The 22,375-nt window shown below is 40.8% G+C and overlaps 1 protein-coding gene across 1 annotated transcript in view; it reads right to left on the bottom strand.

The window, feature by feature from the left end:
• Positions 1-22,375, bottom strand: part of LOC109916719 (lethal(3)malignant brain tumor-like protein 3) — a 261,219-nt gene that overhangs the window by 152,827 nt on the left and 86,017 nt on the right. Inside the window, exons 10-14 of the mRNA XM_048595657.1 lie at positions 21,053-21,188; positions 20,558-20,649; positions 9,144-9,295; positions 5,108-5,184; positions 3,986-4,005 (exon numbers count right to left, since the gene is read on the bottom strand). Of these exons, the coding sequence (XP_048451614.1) occupies positions 3,986-4,005; positions 5,108-5,184; positions 9,144-9,295; positions 20,558-20,649; positions 21,053-21,188 (477 nt within the window). The remainder of the gene's footprint in view (positions 1-3,985; positions 4,006-5,107; positions 5,185-9,143; positions 9,296-20,557; positions 20,650-21,052; positions 21,189-22,375) is intronic.

Here is a 22,375-nt window from a genome sequence, read left to right as displayed (position 1 = left end):
GGCCTAGACCCTTCATCTGATGAAGGGTCTAGGCCCGAAACGTCAGCCTCTCTGCTCCTATGATGCTGCTTGGCCTGCTGTGTTCATCCAGCCCTGCACCTTGTTGTCTCGGATTCTCCAGCATCTGCAGTTCCTACTATCTCTGCGTATCATTCTTGTTGATTTCATTCCTTTCATTTCATTCTAGTTTTTTGCTGTCTCATTCAGTGTCCTGATCATGTCTTAAATTTTGGAGGTAATAGCATTCAGTAGGACCTCCAAGTCCCTGCCACATGTTTTCCCCTTATCTGGGGCAAATGTCGGAAACCATACTGGGCAGCTCAGGACTGACAGTGACCATCAGGCACAAGAGCAGAAGGAAGCCAGTCAGCTCATCCTGATTCGCCATTCAATGAGATCACGGCTGATCTATAGAGAATCATAGAATCCCTACAGTGTGGAAACAGGCCCTTCGGCCCAACAAGTCCACACCCATCCTTGGAGCATCCCACCCAGACCCATCCCCCTATAATCCACCTAATCTGTACATCCCTGAACACTACGGGCAATTTAGCCTGGCCAATCCACCTAGCCTGCACATCTTTTGGACTGTGGGAGGAAGTCGGAGCACTCGGAGGAAATCCACGCAGACACGGGGAGAATTTGCAAACTCCACACAGACAGTCGCCCGAGGGTGGAATCGAACCTGGGTCCCTGCGCTGTGAGGCAGCAGTGCTACCACTGAGCCACCGTGCCGCCCTCTGATAAATCTAAAATCAATTTTCCTGCCTTTCCCATGAATAACCCTTGATTCCATTATCAATTAAAAATCTGTCTATTTCAGCATTGAATATACTTAATGGCACACGTCAACAGTTCTCAGTGAAGAATTCCACAGATTCACAACTATCAGAGAATAAATTCTTCCTCATCTCTGTCCTTAATGTACGATCCCTCATTCTGTGATTATGCCCTCTGGTCCCAGACTGTCCCACAAGGGAAAGCAACGTCTCCGCATGTATTTCCAGATCTGCAGCAAATAGCCTCACCATGCCTAGACCTCTAATAATCTTTTATGTTTCAATAAAGTCACCGTTCATTCTTCTATCTTCCAATCAGTACAGGGCCAACCTACTCAACCTCTGCTCAAAAGACAGACCCTCCATGCTTTGTACCAGCCGAGTGAACCTTTTGTGGACTGCCTCCAATGCCAGTGTATCTTTCATTAGATAAAGGAGCCCAGAATTAGTCACAGCATTTCAGCTCTGGTCTGACTAGTGCCTTGCACATTTTTATTTAAATCTCACTACTTTTGTACTCCATTTCTTTTGAAATAAAGCCCAACATTCCATTTGCCTTCCCAATTACTACCGACGTTGGAAGCGAAGTTATTTGAGCGATTCAAGGATAAGTACTGCCAAATCCCTCTGTTTGGTAGCTTTCTTTAGTCTTTCACCATTTAAATAATAGTCACCTCCTCTATTCTTCCTGTCATAAATTCATATTTTCCTATTTCATCTGTCAAGATTTTTTTCCCACTCACAACTTGTTCATATCTCTCTGCAAGCTCTTTGTGTCATCCTCACCATTTGCCTTCCCACCCATCTGTCCTGGTGCACAATAGGCTTTTAAACATGGCACGAGTGCAAGGTGCACTCATGAATTCTGGGATAACCACTAGCTATAATAAATTGTTCTGGGAATGATATAAAACACAAAATAGGACATGACAGAGTGATGAAGAGGTCAGGTACTTAAGGAGGTAACTGTGGCATGATATGGCAACAACACTCACTGGGCTTAGCAGCAGAAACCCTCCAAATATGTGACGTAACTTGGACTGAGCCAAAAAAGGTAAGATTCGACCCAAAGATAATTAATTAGAATTTTGAATTGAAATTGAAGCTTTTTTCCCAGTTATAGTAGTGCAGCTGCTCCATTTATGATCAAACATTGATATGGATGATCAGCCTTTTTAATTTTTCAGAATGATTTGCATTAAAATTGGCTACATTTTGATTAAAACATAGCAAATCAAGTACACCCTGAATAGCTCTTCTATACCGATGCAATCTCAGAAATACACATTACTGCACTGGTCTGGCAATTCCACTTTGAACAGCGCCTGGTTTTCAAAGATCAGAAGGTTGTTTTCCACGATTCAACGTTAGCAAATTTGAAATGCGCATTTTGATGCATTCCAAATTGAAGTTGAAATGCTGATATGCCAATCATGCGCAGACAAATAGAATAAATAAAAGTCAATTTAAAGAATGGATTGCAGCATTTAGTGGTCACTTAAACAGCTTGGAATATTATACTCTTTAGTAGCTAAACATACTCCAGGACATTTTCCAGCACGACAACATAAGATTAAGATATTGCATTTGGCATGACTGGAGAACATTGTTACATGAAGTTATAGTTTAATAAATTGTTTTGTGATTGCTGTTAATATAATGCCAAATTTAACCAAACATAATTTCTTATTTGGGCCATAAACTCAGCACTGCTACTATTTAAGCTACGTTATAACTTTTTACTTTAGTGAATAATCACGTTCTAAAGTTCACTGTCTTCTTTTCCTCCTTAAAACCTCATGGTCATCCCCTTTGACCCTGCCAGCTCACATGACCTTGAAACTCCAGAGATACGGCCATCTCGGATCACTTTCTTGTAGCGCTCTCCATCCTCACCCACTGCCCATGCTCCTACTGTCTCCTTCTGCAGCTGCCACCATTCACTTAAATCTGTACTTGCAAAATCCCAATTCACCAGCCTTTTGTCTTCCATTTTCCACAACATTTCTGCTGATTTTCCACTACTGATTTACTCAATGGTACTCTCAACTCTACCTCTGGTGCCCTCGATCCCAGTACAGGTATTACATTCTCACCTCAGTCATTCATCCTGATATAGGGCTGATCTGCGCTCTCTTAGATCCAAAGGATGCAGATTTGTAAAGATATGGCAGACTTGATTTAGCCATCCATTGCAGATTGGAGTAAACCACAGAAATCATGACCAGTTCCCACTCCCCAGCGGCCTGCTAAAACTGCGCTCTATTCCAGGATCGACTTGGAATGCAAACATGACCCACTGCTTCTTTTTCCTATAGCAAACCTTTCCTGGTTCCCATGTTTGACAATGTTTATAATGGTTCACTCTCCTCAGATGTTGCTTTCTTCACCTTCAAATCTGCCTTTGTCACCCTGGTCATTCGTTCTGAATTGGGCCTCATCTGTGCTCTCTTCAATCTGAAGGATGCAGATTTGTAAGGACTTGACTTAGCCATCCATTGCCAGGTCTAAGTAACCACATAAATCCTCAAAAACCCTCCTCAGAAATCCTTGAGTCCAACATCCTTGCAAGCCAGTGATCCATCTCTAACCTCCTTTTCCACCCCAAAGTCTTAAAGATGTTGTCACCTCCCAAGCCATGGCTATTGATGTTTTTAACATTAAGATAATGGAAACACCTAGTTTGAGGGGCTTGTAAGCAGATCTAAAGTAATTATCATTTATTTAATAAAGTCAGAGTTGGAAGCAAGAAAACATTAAACAATGGGTGGTTCTTTTTTGAGTTTCCTCATGGAGAAAGCATATCTACTGGTGACTCCATAATAGATTTGAATTATCCACACATTACCCAGAGCAAAACGACAGATTGCAGAAGTGAAGATAGTTAATTTAAACCTCAATTTGGCACATCTTAGGTGTGCCACATTGCCATGGAAATAGATTGCAGGGAGACCTTTTTTTTTGCTTTGAGTTATTTGTGTGATTTCTCAGAGTTTGGGTCAACTGGGCAGCAGCATTGAGCAAAGCAGTGAATGTGTCTGCAATGATCTTTACAGGAGCAAAAGTCTACATAAGGGTGCTTCCCAATGTTGGAGGCACTGAGTAAGAAACCAGTGAAGCTTGAGCTGACTTGTCTACAATCAGGAGATACTTACGAAGAGTTCTCTTGCTGGATTCTGGTGGAACAAAACAAGGAAATTTCATACCTCAGGTAACAACAGAAACACTGAGGGATGAAAGTGAATTTTTAAGAGTTGGCGACATGATTCGGACTGCTCCCAGAAGTGAAGAAACCTTCAATGATGTGTAAAATATAGGGAGCTCTTTAATGGAAATAAAAGTCACATGGGAAATGGTTTGTTAAAAGTTTTGAGTTTAAAATTCCAGTGTCTATGAGACATGGAGTGTTGAGTACTTGCTTTGCATAATGCTGGTAAGTAACGGTTTTCATATAAAAAACGTTTGGTTATTTAGGCTGTCATGTAAACCTTTCAGTTATTAATTGGAAGCTTAAATTACTTGTTTCAAATTACAGGTCTCCCTTGAAATCATAATACTGGAAAGTTATTCCATTCAACATGAAAATGGTGAAAAAAACAATGCCTTCATGTTGCTGGTAAGGTGATTGAGTGAGACTGCCTTCCTGCATTTTGCAACATCCTTTGAGAGAGTATTTATTAGTTCTGCATTTACATGTGAACAGAAGTTGAACTGATTGCACCAAATTATTTTTATAATTATTGGTCTGCATGAATTGTCTACCAGTACAGCTGTGGGGTTTTGTAACATTAGAGCCAGCAATAGGGGAAACACAGAAAGCAGCTCACTATACACTTCTTTCAGCGATAATGAGGGGGCAGATATACAGACACCTATGAGAAAACTGCTTGACGTACACCAACAATTGCATCAGATATTACCATAGTCTGGGAAACGGGTGTCACTTTACTCCAAGTAGCAACTGAGATTTTGATTTTTTGTGAAAACCGAAAGGACCTGACCCGAAACGTTAACTCTGATGTTTTCTTCACAGATGCTGCCAGACCTGCTGAAGTTCCAGCAACTTCTGTTTTTGTTTTTGATTTATTGTGTTGTTATTGTCAGTATTCATGATAAAGAACATTCTCTTCTCAATGAACCGGAAATTTCCAAACAATTGCTGACAATGCACTCATTTTTAGTAGATAACCATGCCTGTAGCCATTACAGGAATTACCTAAATGACAACAAAGTTTGAAGGTCTAAACAACTGGTATACTTATACCCTTCTTACAGTCTATTATTAACCTGATTTCAGAGAACTGTACTGAGCATATTAACTCACCCACCTTGGGGAGGAGTAAGGGTCTTGCCTTGTTCCTGACACCAGCCCACTGGATGAATGTATGGACTACTCGCATCACACCTAGCAAAGAAGGAATTCCCATGTTAATGAATGAAAACATTCAATAATGTTTGAATACAGCAAGCTAACACAAACAGCATAGATGATTAGAATTTGGTGTACAGCTTAATCAGATCTCTTCTAAAGTAAACACAAAATTCTGGAAGAAGTGAGTTGTGAAGTTCAAACTGATGTATATATGCAGATGAGAGAAAAGTTGTCATGAGAGAAATACTGCATTTTTATGGATATTACTTGATTGGCTTGGATAGTGCTTAAATTAAACTTGTGGAAATGAGCAGCAAGTTACTGGCATGGCTAATGTGATATGGCCAAGATTTCACTTTCCTGACTTCCACCAATTCCAAGCGAATGCCATCTACAAGTTTGCTGATGACACCACCATGGTAGGACGGGTATCAAACAATGATGAGTCGGAATACAGAAAGGAAATAGAGGGCTTGGTGGTGTGGTGCAATGATAACAACCTCTCTCTCAATGTCGGCAAAACTAAAGTAATGTTCATTGACTTCAGAAACAAAGGAGGAGAACATGTCCCATCTACATCAATGGAGCAGAGGTTCAGAAGGTTGAGAGCGTAAAGTTCCTTAGAGTGACGATAATTGACAACCTGGACTTCCCAAGTAGATGCAATGGCCAAGAAGGCACAACAATGCCTCTTCTTTCTCAGGCGGCGCAGGAAATTCGGCATGTTCATGAGGACCCTCACCAACTTTTACAGATACACCGTTGAAAGCATACTGTCCGGGTGCATGATGGCCTGGTACAGCAACTGCTCTGCCCAGGATGGTAAGAAACTACAGAAGGTGATGCGCACAACCCAGACCATCATCGAACTCATACTCCCATTCATGGACTCCATTTACACATGTCATTGCCAACGTTACTAAAAACACCTCACACCCCGGTAACAATGTCCTACAGCCTCTTTGATCAGGCAGAAGATACAGAAACTTGAACACATTCAGCAGCAGGTTCAAAACAGCTTGCTCCCTGCTGTTATTAGACTGATGAATGGACTTTCTAACTTCATATATTGCGGGTCTTGTTAATGCTGTTCTTGCCCAGCGCATATCCTGTATGGTGTAACCTGTATGCCTTACTCTGTCCATGTTTTTTAACCCTATGATCTGTACATCCTTGCTTACGATGATCTGCCTGTACTGCTTGCAAACAAAGCTTTACACTGCACTTAGGCATGTGACAATAAATCAAATCAAATTCAAAAAACAAATCAAAAATCTGGAACTCAGTCTTGATTTTATTCACTGACACAATTGCCACCACATAATGGGGGATAAGTTTCCAAACACTGAGACCCTCAAGAAGAAGAAATTTCTCCTGATCTCTGTCTCGATAAAGAACCCCATTTTGAAACCACGTTCCTCCACTTCCAGTTCTAGACTCCCCCACGTAGGAAAACATCTCTCAGCGTCCACCCTGTCAAGTTCCCTCAGAATATTGCAAGCTTCTAGAAGGCCACTTCTCACTCTTCTGAATTCCAAAGGCTATAGGCCCTTTCCTCACAAGAGAACCCCTTCATTCCAGGAATCAGCCAAATAGATCTTCTCTGAACTTAACCTGTATACTCTGCTGTCTAGGTACTTAAAGTGTAACTCTCACTGAACCCTCAGCTATTCCATTATCTTTATTCATTGATGAAGTTTCACTTACAGTTCGTCTGCACTTTTAGGGAAATATATTTTTCCTATACGCTGTTAAACACTGTTTGAAATACTACCCATTGCTGTTCTGCATTGTCATTTTCCGATATTATTTTCATATTTCTTTTCCAAGTTCTGTTGTTAGGTCCTCAAAATTAGTTTCCCTCAATCTGGTTTTTGACATAATTATATCCTTCCTTATCATCATCTGAATGGTCACTACTACCTAGATGTTCCCTACTTTTGTATTCTTCTCTTATCTGCTCTGGTTCATTCTGCATCAATAACATCTAATAACATATCTTGCCTTGCTGAGCTTTTCATCTCTTTGGTTGGAAAGGACCCTTGCACACATTGTAGGAACTCCACTCCCTTATTCTCTTTATCTACTGCTTCTGTCCAAATCATATTCGAGCAGTTAAAATCCACCATGATTATTATTCTTCGCTTTTTCACTCAACTCCCTAATTTTTTGCCCATTGTCCCCCAACTCCCTTCCACAATTTCTGTGCACCATAGGTGGCATCTATGAGTGTGATTGATGTCACTTTAATGTCTACCTATTTGGATGCTATTTTAGTTTTGCTGATAGTGGTATCCATTTTCTCAAATACCATTATGCTGTCTTGAATAAGTACAGCTATGATATATGGTGCATTGTTTAATTCCTCATCCTGATTTTTCAACAGCCATATCTCAGTGCTCCCTGCTCTTCCTGGTTCCTCCACACACGATTTCCTCCATATTTGATTTTATTATGGGCATAGCCTGCATTGTTGCACACACATTTTCATAGAATCATAGAAACCAGACAGTGTGGAAACAGGCCCTTCGGCCCAACAAATCCATACCGATCGTTGGAGCATCCCACCCAGACCCATCCCCCTACAACCCACCTAAGCTACACATCCCTGACCACGACAGGCAGTTTAGCATAACCAATCCACCTAACCTGCACACCTTTGGACTGTGGGAGGAAACCCGTGCAGACACGGGGAGAATGTGCAAACTCCACACAGACAGTCGCCTGAGGGTGGAATCAAGCCCGGGTCCCTGGCGCTGTGAGGCAGCAGTGCCATTTTAACAGGGGTCTGACCCACTTTACATGTAAGCATCTTTTTAAACTCACATTTGATATCTCTAGTTATTCCCTTGCCAACAAAGTCTTCCTGGAATTTATTCTTCCCTTTTGCCTTCATCTCCTTTTTTGTTTACATTTCGGTTTATAATTTCTCGTTCTAATCCTTTCCCTCATTTTATTGGTGTGAAGGCTTTGACACCTACCTACAAACACTTTAAGCTTGGCCTGGGTCCCATTCCATTTCAAACAGAACTTATTCCAATGGTACAGATCCTTCCTGCCCCAAAACAACACTCAGCTTGCATCCCATGAAAAGTTCCTCTTCTTTTCCAATCCCATCCTTCAGTGTTAATTTTTATGATCAGTCTGCTCAAATGACAACTTGCTTATGACTTGGGCAATAACTCAAAGATTGTTATCAACAGTGGTTTCGAATTGAGAATTTAACTCTTGATATTATTACAGCATGTTCTTAGCTATATTGTTTGTTTGAACATATGCTGTGATGATGGGATTTACTCCCCTCCCATTCCAAGTTCGTTCTCAGCTGGCATGAGTTATCCCTCATCACAGCACCTCGTAGGCAACTCACCCTCTTTGGAACTTCTTTCTCTTCACTACAGAGGACCCTTTCTAACTACCTTTCCAACCCATCACCACCCCCAAAGTAATAAAGTCACCTGTTGGTTCCATACTTCTATTCAGCTCTGCCTCCACGACATGCATGCATAGATTTAAACAATATTTTGAGCCTTGTCAGGATATACAATGGTAGCTTTACGTAGACATGTTCTCATTTCTTTGATCTTTCTGCCATCCTTATCACTCAGTTTTTGTCACTGCCTCTGCGTTGAGTTTGAGAGCCTAATATTGCATCATAACATTGCCTCAGCCGTTGCCCCTCAAGCCAACTCCCATTCAATTTATGCCTGCCTTCATAACCCAGTTGGAGCCACTTTATTTTCCATTTTCTGTGTACCCACCCCAATACCCACGTAGCTGAAATAGTGTAGACTGAGTTTTCACAAACACAGCATGCGTCTGTTAGTTAGAGCTGACTGACTTCATAGTTTAGAGTGAACCCTCTAAGCAGAATAAAATCCACCTCACTTGGGTTCCAGGACATCTGTTACATTTTTGATATTTCTTGACAATTGTGTCAAAAATTCTGTGCAACGAAACAACATTCAGAATGATGATAAACAAGTCCTCACCAGTAATCATACGTATCATCCCAGTTATCGAAATGGACCAAAAAGCGATTGTCTATGATATCTGTTACTGTTGCAACACAGATCAGGGAGGGGTTCTTTCTGTCCACTGCTTCCAGCTTCATACCTACTCGAAATCCTGAAGGAGTAACAGTCTGAGAGACAAATAATGAATATTTTAGAAAATAATTATGTATGATAACATTTGATACATGAAAGTGATTACATATCTTGCGAAAAACGCGCTGTGCAATAAATAACAATTGATGTCTTTAGGTGCAAATAATTAACAAGGGGGACATTGTGATGGAACTATTAACAATGGCCATTGCTGCTCATCTCAGACTGACAGACATGTCAGGGACCAAAGTGAAACAGCGGCAAAATAAATGATGCCAGGAGCCTGCATGTCAGTTTGCCTCCTCTATTCCTCACAGAGGACTGGCTCCGAAGGACAGGGGGAAAGCACAGCACCTCTTAACTGGTTCAGATCATTAGTGAGGTCATTAAGAACGTTCTTTTGACTCCTAGAAATTGCCATGTGGTGGGCAGCTATTCCTGGAATCCCTGCAGAGCAGGAAGATGCCATTCTGCCCATTGAATCTGCATGAAGAGCATCCCACTCAGACGCATCCCCCACACAATCCCCATAACCTTCCATTTTTCATGGTTAGTCCACCTAGGATACACATCCCAGGACACTACGGAGCAATTTAGCATGGCCAATCCACCTAACCTGCGCATCTTTGACTGTGGGAGGAAACCAGAGCACCCGGAGGAAACCCACGTAGACATGGGAAGAATGTGCAAACTCCACACAAATGGTTGCCCGAGGCTGGAACCGAACCTGGCTCCCTGGAGCTGTGAGGCAGCAGTGCTAACCACTGAGCCACCGTGTGCAGCTCCCTGAACCTTGAGAACTGCAGCTGGACAGGACAATGGCATCCATACTGAAACAGTTTGCTTTGGTTGAAAAAAACGAAAGTATGGACAAGAAATACTGAACACCTGTAAAACCTCAATACTCAACTTTGCACTTCCTTATTCCAGGTCCCAGCTCTCCATTTACCACAATCACTTGAAAGGTGAAGATCCTTCCCTATTTTAGAGTTATAGGAAGGATATAATTAAGCTAGAGAGGATTCAGAAAGAAAGAAGGTTTGAGCTAGAAAGAAAGGCTAGATAGGTTGGGACTTTTTTCACTAGAGCATGGGAGGTTGAAAGGTGACATTATAGAGGTTTATAAAATCATGAGGCATATAGATAAGGTTAATGGTAGATGTCTTTGCCATAAGGGATGGGGGATTTCAAGACTAGGGGGCATATTTTTAAGGTGAGAGGAGAGAGCTTTAGAAAAGACACGAGGGGCAAATTTTTTACACAGAGGTGGTTTGCATGTGGAATAAACGGCCAGAGGAAGTGGTGAATGTGGGCACAGTTACAACATTTAAAAGACACTTAGATAAGAACATGAATAGGAAAGATTTGGAGGATTATGGGTCAGCAGCAGGGAGGTGGGACTAGTTTAGTTTCGGATTGTGTTTGTCACCATCTGGTTAGACTGCTTCCGAGCTGTATGTCTCTATCACATCTAAATGGCAGATTTTGGCTAGAGCCTGGCCTACTTCCCTGTTGTCCCACCTCAATTCCTGTATCCCCGACCATAAAGTGGGCAGATCAGCCTCATGATTCATTGAGACCCCACCCCATGAAAATCACACCATGGCAAGGAGATTGTTCGATCTACGGGGACACATTTCTGACAGGTCAGAAATGCTGTCGCTTCATTGCTCATTATATTTTGGCCAATGTCAACTTCTGCCAGTACTGATAGCACTTATTCAGCAAATTTTCTATTTACACTTAACTTCCAAATTACAAAGTATCTCAGATGGACATCCAACTTCATTAAAAAAAACCCACACAGAGAAACTATTGAGGCATGTAAATCCCGCTGCTCCATTATTATGGCAGCAGAACAAGATCACAGATTTTCAGCTTCACAGCCTTTAGATTCAAATGCTGACACAAAAATTGCTTCAAATGCACTTTTCAAATACGGAAACTGTGTGTCATGATGCCAAAGCTTACAACCAGGACAAAAGACAGAGAGAAAAAATAATTTCAGTACATTGTATCGCTGTGCAGAAAGACAGATTTATTATTTAACAACTTCATAACACTGTTAATTTATTTCTATTGGACTGTTGACATTTGCTGGATTCCTACTCTCATAATCAACAATGCAGAAAGAATAAAGATTAACTTTGGTTTCCAATGAGTCCTTTTTAAATCAAGTCACATAATCCAGTTCTTTATAACCTTAAATGCATTTAGCTATCATGCAGTTGTTGCAAAGCCCCTGTTGAATGGGAAGATCAAAATGTGCTGCCGGTGAACAGCAAGACATGTAAATCAACCATAATTGAGAGGTTTATTAGAAGTAATAATGAAGGTGGCTCATGAAAAGGTCCTATTTAAACTGTATAGTCCTCATGTCAGCTCACAATTTGAGCTTGGGGCCCAGTCTTAAATACAAAGACATAAGGAAGACGATTCAAAGAGCCATGAGACTGATCCATAGTATCACATCACTTGGCTGTGCGAAACAAGTGCAGAAACTTGGACTTGTTTCTTTTTACAGGAAGCAACTCAGAGGTAATCTACTAAAGGTGAGAAAAAGTCAAACAGTATCAAAAAGACAGGCCTGGAAAAAGCTTTTTAAAAACACCATGAAAGATGTTCAAAAAAATTCAATATGATACAGCATAAATTTGAGGGACAAAAGCTCTGCTTGTCAAAAAATAACAATAACCTGAAAACCAAACAAATGTAAAACGTGAAGCACCACAAACTTTACTTTTTTCATAAAATGATTTTAAGAGAGTTGTCAGAAGCAATCTGGGCAGCTTGGAAACAGGTATTCGTGGCTTTGTAAATTAAATGATGAAGTAGCAAATGTAACGAATAAGCACAGAGTCATAATTTACAGGGGTTGGTTTCACTCAGTTAGCTGGATGGCTGGTTTGCGATGCAGAGTGACACCAAATCCCTGCCAAGGTTACCACAAAGGATTTTCATTCTCAGTCTCTTCCCTCAACTAAAGTGTGGTGACCCTCAGGTTAAACAACCACCAGTCATCTCCAATGAGACAGCAGCCTTATGATCCAATAAGACTATTCTGCCTTTACCTTACATTATTTACAGTAGAGGAAGAGCATAGCATTCCAGATGACCCAAGGAAAATAATAATGAATCAGCGACAAGAATAAATATTAAAGATTAATTAAGAAAATAATGGCAGAGATTCAAGAGAAATAGGTGGGGACATTGTTGATACCAAACAATAATGTTCCAAATGAAAGCAAAATATCGTGGATGCTGGAAATCTGAAACAAACACGGAGAATGCCGGAGAAACTCAGCAGGTCCAGCAACATCTGTCGGGACAGAAACAGAGTAAACATTTTGAGTCTAGTATGACTTCTCTTCGGAACCGCCTACCAGATTCATAGTCATAGAGCTGTCCAGTACGGAAAGAGACCCTTCGGTCCAACTCGTTCATTCCAACCAGATATCCTAAATTAATATGGCCCCATTTGCCAGCATTTGACCCATATCCCTCCAAACCCTTCTTTTTCATGTACCCATCCAGATACCTTCTAAATATTGTAATTGTACCAGGCTCCATCGCTTCTTCTGGCGGCTCATTCCATATACTCACCACCCTCTTCGTGAAAAAGTTGCCCCGTAGGTCCCTTTTAAATCTTTCCCCTATCATGCAAAATGTGAACTCTGTTTCCCTCTCCAATAATCTTCCCAAGAGCTTTCATTCAGGAACTGCTGCTTCGAATTGTAAAGCGCATGCTATTTCACGAAGATGACAGGAGAAACCAGGAATACTTGAACAGTTAGCCCAGTTTCTGTCATCAGGAAATAACTTACCTACAATTAAGTACAGATAATGGGCATGTACTCTAATTGGCTGGATGTGACAAGTTGTGCCTGACAATGTTCTAAATAATATTCCCATCAAAAATGAACCAGAATATGCTCCGGAGATAATACAAAGCAGCTGATGCTTATCGGGACATATAGCAGGGCAGTGGCCCTGGGGGATTGCATATGGCTGTGGAGTGTCTCTACCTCTGAGTCAGGAGACCTGGGTTCAAGTTCTACCTGCCTCACAGGTGTGTAATAACATTTCTGAACAGGGTGAACAGAAAATATCTACAGCCATGCTTTAAGTCTCATGTGGTGCAGTGGTAGTGTCCCTTCATTTGAGCCAGGAAACCTGGGTTCAGGTCCCATCTGCCACAGACCTGAGTCATAACACAGCTGATTTAACAATGTTTAATAGGCTTTTGTGGTGCAGGAACACAAAGAACTGGGTTCAAGCCCTATCTCCTCCAGAGGTGGGTTGCAAATCTCTGAACAGAGTGATTTTTAAAAAAGGGTTTTTTTTTTGCCAGTATGGGGAGCTACTTAGTTAAGGAGGAATTTCTTCAGTCAAGGAGTAGAGAGTCTGTAGAATTCTTTATTACAGAGTACTGTCAAGGCTGGATCAAGTGAATTCATGGTTAAGATAGACATTATTAATTAGTAAGGGAATCACCGATTACAGGGAAAACGCAGGAAAATGGAGTTGAGGATTACCATATTCCCCCTGATCTCAATTGAATGGTGGAGCAGACTCAAAGGGCTCAATGGCCTACTTCTGCTCCGATTGTTTTATGGTCTCTCACTTCCAAAAATTGCTCTCTCTTCCTGTCCTATCATTGATTGAGTTGCCAGCCAATCAGCTGCGGCCATGTGATTTGGCCAACCACCCTGAACAGAGTCAAGTGCCAACAGAAATCTGGTCATGTGTAACATCACAGCTTCACAAAACATTGATGGATAGAGCAGCAAAATACTCTCCAAATGTCACGTAGTGATGTTAATAATCAAGATGGACCATGTGCAGTCTCAGATAGGCAGCTTAGAGATGAAATTTCTGTGTCTTAAATGGCCCACCTCTTATTCTAAGATTATGCCCCCGAGTCCTGGAATCTCCCACGAAACAATCTTTAACATCCATTCTATCAAGTCCCTCGACAATCTTGTATGTTTCAAAATGGTTGCCTTGCAATTCCAATGAGTATAGGCCCAATCTACTAAACCTCTCTTTATAAGACAATCCCTCCAAACCTGGTATCAGCCTAACGAACGTCCTCTGGACTGCCTCCAATGCCAGTATTACATCTTGCTGAAGGGGTCCAAAACTGTTCATAATATTCTAGCTGTGTCCTGACTAGTACCTAGTATAGCTTTAGCAAAATTTCTCTACTACTGTATTCCATTCCCTTGGTAACAAAAGCCAATATTCCATTTGCCTTCCCAATTGTCCACTGAACTTGGATACGAGTATTTTGTGATTCATGGACAAGGACCCCGAATCTCTCGGTTCTGCAGATTTCTGCAAAGTGATAATGGTTAGACGAAAGAAGGAGAACTTAGGACATATCCTAAAAATAAGGGCCAGCTCCTTAAGGAACGTAAATAGGAAATGTTCTACATGCAAAGGTAGTGAAAAACTGGGACTCTCTTTTATTAATGGCAATTAACATGAGATCAATCATTAATTTTAATCAGGTTTTTGTCAGTCAATAGTATTAAGGGATATGGGGTAGAAGGAATTAGGTCACAGGTCAGCTATGATATCCTTAAATGGTAGAAGAGAGTCAAAGGGTTAAATGGTCCCTGCTTCAGTTCCTTTGTTGCAATAGGGCAACGTGCTCAAGTTTAAGTTCAAAAACTAATGGATTCAAAAATCACAAAATTTTCCACACACATAGTCAACAAATGGAATGGATTAAGAACAGTTTGATTGAGGCATATTAAGAGAAAATTAAACACTGTGTTTGGACAGATGAGTTGAGATAGATCCTTTCTCATTTGCAGCTATCTTATGGCTGTATTCCCCAATTGCAATCATCTCTCAGTTCTGAATAATTAGCAATACTTTCAGTCTTCTTCCTTCGGCGCAGTAGAAGGAATGACACAGAACAGATGGTGACAAGAAAATCACATTGATGTTCGAGACATCCAAGCTTATTGCATTAAGCCACTTATCACCAACCACTTGTGGAATTGTCATGGTACACAAGCAGGTTTATTCAGTACATCATGTCTGTGCTGACTCTGAGTTCTCATACCTTCTCCCTGTAACACTGCACATTCATCCTTTCGACTGACAGGTCCAATTCCCTTCTGAATGTTTTAATTGAACCTGCCTCTGCCAAAGTCTTAGACAGAGCATCCTTGACCTTAAATCATTCACTGTGTGAAAAACCTCTCGCAGGGAAGTGCACATTTGAAATTGTAAAGTTCTTATCATCTGAAGCAGACAAGGCAAGATACAAAGCAATCCAAGTAGAAAATTCTCACACAGTAAATAAATTTTCATAGTTAGAGTTGTACGGAGAAAACTCATCCATGGAGTAGGTGACAAATAAACTCTGTTGACTCTTCATTTTGCCTGGGAGCTTTCCTCAGGGTTTTATTATCAAATACAAAAAAAAATTGCTTTGACTGTATGACTTTGGCTCAGTCCATTGTGAGAGTCAAATTTCTCAGGCATCCTTCTGAATACCATCTATGCTCTCTACCATGAATTCCTGTTTCCTACCATAAAAAAAATTCCAAACAGAGATACATGCATGTACACAAGCACCTGGTGTCAATTTGACAATTATACAAACAGATAAATGAGTTCACAAGATTAATCATTCAAATTCTAATAACGCTTTGGAGGTTTGACAACTCATTCTGATCTGGGTCCTGAGACGTACATGTTGTTCTCTATTGCATTGACTTGGAATTGAACACTTGGCATCTTGGAATGTGGAACTGGGTGAGGAAGTGCTGGTGACCAGGTTCGGAGCCTGGACTTCTGGCAGCGGTGATGCCCGAAGCGGGGAATTGTGGCGGCAACATGCCGGACCCTGGACTCCTGGTGGTGGCAGTGCCCGGAGTGGGGACTCCTGGCCATGGTGGGCCCAAAGCCTGGACTCTTGGCAGTGGCAATGCCTGGAGTGGGGACTCCTGGCCGTGGTAGGCCTGGAGCCTGGACTGTTGGCGGTGGCAGCGAGGCGGCAACAGCTGAGCCGGGGTCTCCTGGGGCATCAGCGTTGTCATTGCTGCTCCTGGAGTGGGTCACCTTGAGACCCGCCTTGCAGAAGCCCTGCAACCGTACTTGAGACCCCAATTTGAACAGGAGATGAGCTCTTATTTAAGTAATTTCTTTTTATCTTTATTGTAACTCAAAATGGTGCAAGATTGTGGCGACAAAATACTTTTCATTGCATCTACATGATATATGTGATAGTAAATCATTCATTCATTCATTACTTGATAGTTCGGTTGTCTTGCTGTTACATGTTGTCATTCAACCACACTGCAGAACCATCACTGCCAGAGTGTTCTTCCTCACTCTCTTTGTGTATGGCGAGCATTCAGCACATTGGTCTGAGCAGACTTCTTTTTATTTGCAATGTTTCACCACGATCGAGAATTACATTGTATGATCTGGGCTGGTTGCATATTCTGGAAGTCTTTCTGGTGTCCAATCATTTGGATTTAGATTTCTGACTAACATTCCCTGCCCAGTACACAGCTTTGGTCATTCTTTACTTGCTTGTTCATTCTTCATCAAAAACAGAGGGGAATGAAAGATGCAGAGTGACCTATGCCTCAAACAGCCTTACAAGGCTTTTGTGTCAAGGCTGATAATCTGTTGTGGTGGTGTAGCACAAAAATTAAGCAGTGAAATGTGGAAGTCTTGCTTTGTTGCTCGACACTTCATAATCACAGGTTTGATTATATGGTTCATATGTTTTGCGAGATAGTTTGAACATGGATAGTTGTGGGTGATGGTATGATGTGGTTTACTCTCTGCTTAATACAAATCTTGAAACTGTCTGTCAATGTATTAAAGTTCATTGTCAGACACTAATTGCTCCGGTATACTGTATAATCTCAAAACAGAGCTCATTACATCAATGATGTTTGCACTTACAAGAATGAAATCTCCCCCAGGCACTGTGAAGAGATTCGTTGTTAATTTTGTCCAACGAGTGGATGGCATATCATGTGGATGTGGAAGCTACCTCTATTGCTGGGGTTGTTTGGTTGGGCATCCTTCACATGCATTTGCAAGTTATTGAATATCCTGATTTGTTCCTAGCCAATTCATATCCAAGCCGTCTTGTGGTTTGATACCCATGTGGTCTTGGTGTAACATGGTACATATCATGTTAGCGTTATACTTCTGTTATCTGGACTTGTTTGCCCTCAAATATCACTTGTGATATGTCATTTGCACTTCTGGATAGCCAACATGAATGAATTTTCTGTGACACCTCTTGCTGATTACAACTGTTCACACTAGCTCTGGCCAAAGTGTAGCAGATCAAGCACAGGAACATCTTCAAATTCATTGCCTAGGGCATCCCCATGCAAATCAAAAAGAGTACCTTGGTCTTTTCGTGGCTTGTGTGATCTGCTCAGTGTGTCAGATTTAATCATCCAGGTACTTGGCTTAAATCTCACATCAAAGACTGTTGGTTGATTCAATTGTGTTCTCCGCAGTGGGGGGTGGTTTGAATTCCATGAATTGTGGCGAAACAGAGATCTATGAAAACTGGTTGGCCTTCCATTGCTTTTAATATGCGTTGACCCAGCTTTTCAGGACATTTGATACCAATGGTTGTGAAAGCTTCTGATTGCTTTTGACATGCTGTATGAGGTTAATAATATGGCAAGTTTGGTCATCCTTTGAAATTCGTGTCTAGCTCAGTTGGTTCGAATTTCATCGGTGTGTGTTTGCGTACTTCCTGAATACTTGCTTTGCTGCTCGTGTTGTGGTTTCGACCTGTCTTGACTGACACCTGTTTTCTCATCTGGAGTCTGGCTTGGAGTCTGGAGCCAGATTTCGTGCACAGGCGGACATCATACTGTACTTTACAGATTTGGAGAAAAGTTGGACAACTTTTGGGTGGGTGCAACAAACCATACCTTTTGGAGATTTTGTTGATTTGAGGCACTTTGTTGACTACAGCAATAATATTGGCTGTACCTAAAGTATGTGGTTGTGTTGACCTGCCTCAATGGCCTGTGCCCATCTTCAAACAATACATCAATAGCATGGTCTGCCATTCTCGCCCACATGATGCTTTCTAAAACTTTTAATTTGTGTCGAGATAATGACTAGCAAAATCAGAGTCTCTTAAGATTTCTCTTTGGAAAAGTTACCCTCATGCCCTTTGCTGTGGCATCGTCTGACAAAGCAGTCAATAGGCCCTTTGAGTTGCTGTCCATATGACATGAGCTGGAGTGTTCCAATCCTGATGGCAAGCCTTACTTTGAGCTGATCTTTGAAAAATTTCCAAATTTTTTTGGAACTTTCTGATCGCCTGTGGAAAGACCGAATGTGTTAATTCTGCGAAGCCCCTCTTTGCTAATGGCAAGTAAGATTTTTGAGTTCTTTTCTCAGGATCATCTATTGCTTCATCTGTAAAATAGAACTGCAAATGATGCTTGAATAGTTGTAATTGAGTAAAGATCACATTGCATGCCCAATCTACAATGAGCTTTCTGCTATCCATGGTTCAGTACTAAAGGTGCTGGATGGCACTTTTAAACTTTGTGAGCCCGACTTTTTTTAGGCATGAATTAAAAGCAGTTCTTCAAGAACAAACTGTGTAGTTGGTATTTTTCTGAGATTGTTACTTTGCTTCATTTCCAGAAGGACTTGTTCTTGGTTTTCACCTCTCTGCAATGTACTGCGTCTCAGCTCAAAAGTGAACTGAACTGTTCATTTCATCTTTCAATTCAGGCAATCTTAGAAATTCCATTTAGGTTGAAGGAAGTTAGAGGTTAATGAAAATGTAATTAACTCTGTCTTCTGGCTGTTTAATGCCCTATCTACAGATCTGTACAGCTGTATGTAAACTGATACTGCTAATTTTCAAATTCTTTGAAGTCCAATGCTGTTATCCAGTTATTCTTCAACTCATTTTCCAAATATCTACAACGAATATTTTGAATTTTTGTCGTGATAGACAGCCACCAATACTAACCATGGTGTAGACATCGCCTCCTGCAGCATATCTTTACAAGGTGTAGCAATGCTTATGCTATAGTTAATAACATGTGAAACCAAGCATGGATAACATGGTGTTGAAAGATCTGACATATGTTTATTACAGCTGCCTACCATATGCAATTATTACATTCCTCAGACACCAAAATATCCGGGCAAACATTAAACTTTTCAGTAAAAACAGAGCAACATTCTTTCAATAGTGTGCCACACTTTAAGTGATCTGAGTTAAGACAGAGTATGATGTGGAGGTGCTGGTGTTGAAGTGAAGTGGACAAAGTCATTAGTCACACAACAACAAGTTATAGTCCAACAGGTTTATTTGAAATCACAAGCTTTTGAATGCACTGCTCCTTCATCAGGTGAAGTGCTCCTAAAGCTTGTGATTTCAAATAAACCTGTTGGACTGTATCCTGGTGTTGTGTGACTTCTGAAGATAGAGTATGGAATCTTTAGACCCTCAGGTCACTTGCTAAAGTGATGACATCATGAGCACATCTCTTAAAGGTATACTGACACACTGTGAGATAACAAGAACTGCAGATGCTAGAGTCAGAGACAACACAGTGTAGAGCAGGAGGAACACAGCAGACCAGGCAGCATCAGTGAACTAGGAAAGTTGACACTTCGGGTCGTGCCCCGAAATGTCAACTTTCCTACTGACACAGTGTCTCTTAACTGTATAAAAAGACATAACACAATAGATACAGGATTTTCTCCTAATCACTTCTGTATAAAATTATACAATGTATTATTCTGGATTCTGGCTGAGAAAACTGGAAAAGAATGAGCATTGACTTTTGTTGGGAGAGGAACACGGTTTTCAAACATTTGATCTCACAGCACTTAGTGCAATGGGGCCAATGTCATATTCACCCACTGTTGCAGATTTATTCCGGCAAATGGACAGAAAAGCTTTCTTTCAACAAGTCCTTTTTCTAACTGCCACAGACATCCAACTGCAGTCACAGGTTCCCCAGCAAAGTCAGAAGAGGCACCGAATTTTCACCAAAAGAATTTAAAATAAGATTAGTCCAGCGACTTTGTCAGGATCAGTGCCGTATCACTTGGGGATCAACTGACAAATCGAAATCTGAGTCCTGTGAACTCTCTGCTTCGAAATCTTACATTCTAATGTTGTGTGTAAAGTTCTACATTCTATAACTAAAATCTCAATTTGTTTTAATGTAAACATTTAAAAATCAATGTTATGAAATGAAAAGTAAATGAAGAATAAATTCAAACAGTTACACTTTCACATAAAAGATACCTACTGTATTCTGAACTTTAAACAGATTCTTTGGGGCTGGTTGGGCCTTACAAGTCTTCAGATAGCTTGCCCAGTTAAACTCCTCATCCTTATAGCCTGAAAAGGAAGTCAGAAAACTGTCAACAATGGCAAAGTTAAAACTGGGCAACTTGATTCCATCACAAGAGTTTATTTCAAATCATCACAAACCAAAATAGTGCAAATTTCCTCCATAAAAGTTCCAAATTTAAATAGAGTACGACTCAGCCAGTTTAGGATCTGACCAAACTAATTTTTATTCTTGCATAGAACAGCATAACACACTAAGTTGAATTTGGCTTTCTAACTTAACTTCAAAAAGCAAGACAATTTCCCACACGCAAGCAATTGCCGTAAGGCAGATGTCATGAAGACGAAGCTAGTACGGTTTTCAAATGTGATAGACGCACATTCTACATTGCACACTCTTATGGGATTTTCCGATAAATATTTATATTTGTCTCTAGTTAAGGTTTCAGACCTTTAGGAAGATGCAATTTGCGACTGGTCTTTTCACACCACCCCACAGGATGGATATCAGGTGAATCAATGTTCGTCCAGAAATCAAAACACTCCGAATATCCGTCGAAATGGAGCCTCAGCCTAATGCCACACACCTGACAGGAGGAAATCACCAAACTCAAGTTATTTTCAACTATACAGCATTGCAGCAACATTGTGTTAGGAGGCACCAATGTTTAATACATATCACCCATGATGTGGAGATGCCCATGTTGGACTGGGGTGGACAAGGTCAGAAATCACACAACACCAGGTTATAGTCCAACAGGTTTATTTAATATCACAAGCTTGCAGAGTGTGGTTCCTTTGTCAGGTGAAGCTTTTGATTTTAAATAAGCCTGTTGGACTATAACCTGGTGTCATGTGACTTTTAACTTTAGCAAATATTATGTTACGCATTTATTTTAGCAGAAGGAATCATATAGTCGTTTATGACTGTGAACTGCTCAGTCAGGAGCTTGCAGTGGCTATTTGCTATTACAGTGATATTTAAAATATTATCTACCATAAATATATTTTAAATATTGTAAACATTAAAATAAAACTGGCTAATAACTGAGGCAGATATTCCACTTATTAGGCTGGGAGTTGAATAATAAGCTGAGAAAATGGCATGGAGCTTGAATGAGAGAAAATCTGGAGGGGTGCAATACAGAGCTTTTCCCCACCTGATTTTCCTTCAAACACTCTACCAAATGATTAGCTAAATCCTTGTATGAAAATGCATATTAGAAACACACAGGTTCTTTTGGAAGGAGGCTGCCATTTGTCCATTAAGCCTATTGTTGCACAGATTTCATGTCAGATAGTGATTGGAGTTTACAGTGTTCGGCATCAGTTGGTCTTTTTACTGTCTTTTGTTTTTATGCGTAAATAACAAGCTTAAGAGCTGGAGTAGGCCATTTGGCCCATCATGCTTGCTCTGCCATTCAAAAAGATCATGGCTGATCTTTTCGTGGATCCATTTATCCGACAGCTCACCGTAACCCTTAATTCTTTTACTGTTCAGAAATCTACCTTTGCCTTAAAAACATTCAACAAGGAAGCCTCAACTACTTCACTGGGCAGGGAATTCCACAGATTCATAACCCTTTGGGTGAAAATGTTCATCCTCAATTCAGTCTAAATCTGCTTATTTTGCTGGTACGCCCCCTAGTTATACTTTCACCCACCAGTGGAAATAACCTTCCTGCTTTTATATTATCTATTCCCTTCATAATTTTTTATGCATTTCTGTAAGGTCCTCCATCATTTTTCTAAAGTCCAATGAGTATAGTCCCAG

The sequence above is a fragment of the Rhincodon typus genome, chromosome 4 (assembly GCF_021869965.1).
Source record: "Rhincodon typus isolate 14 chromosome 4, sRhiTyp1.1, whole genome shotgun sequence".
Lineage (NCBI taxonomy): Eukaryota > Metazoa > Chordata > Chondrichthyes > Orectolobiformes > Rhincodontidae > Rhincodon > Rhincodon typus.
The sequence above is the reverse complement of the archived record's forward strand: the minus strand, read 5'-3'. Positions and strand labels throughout refer to the sequence as shown.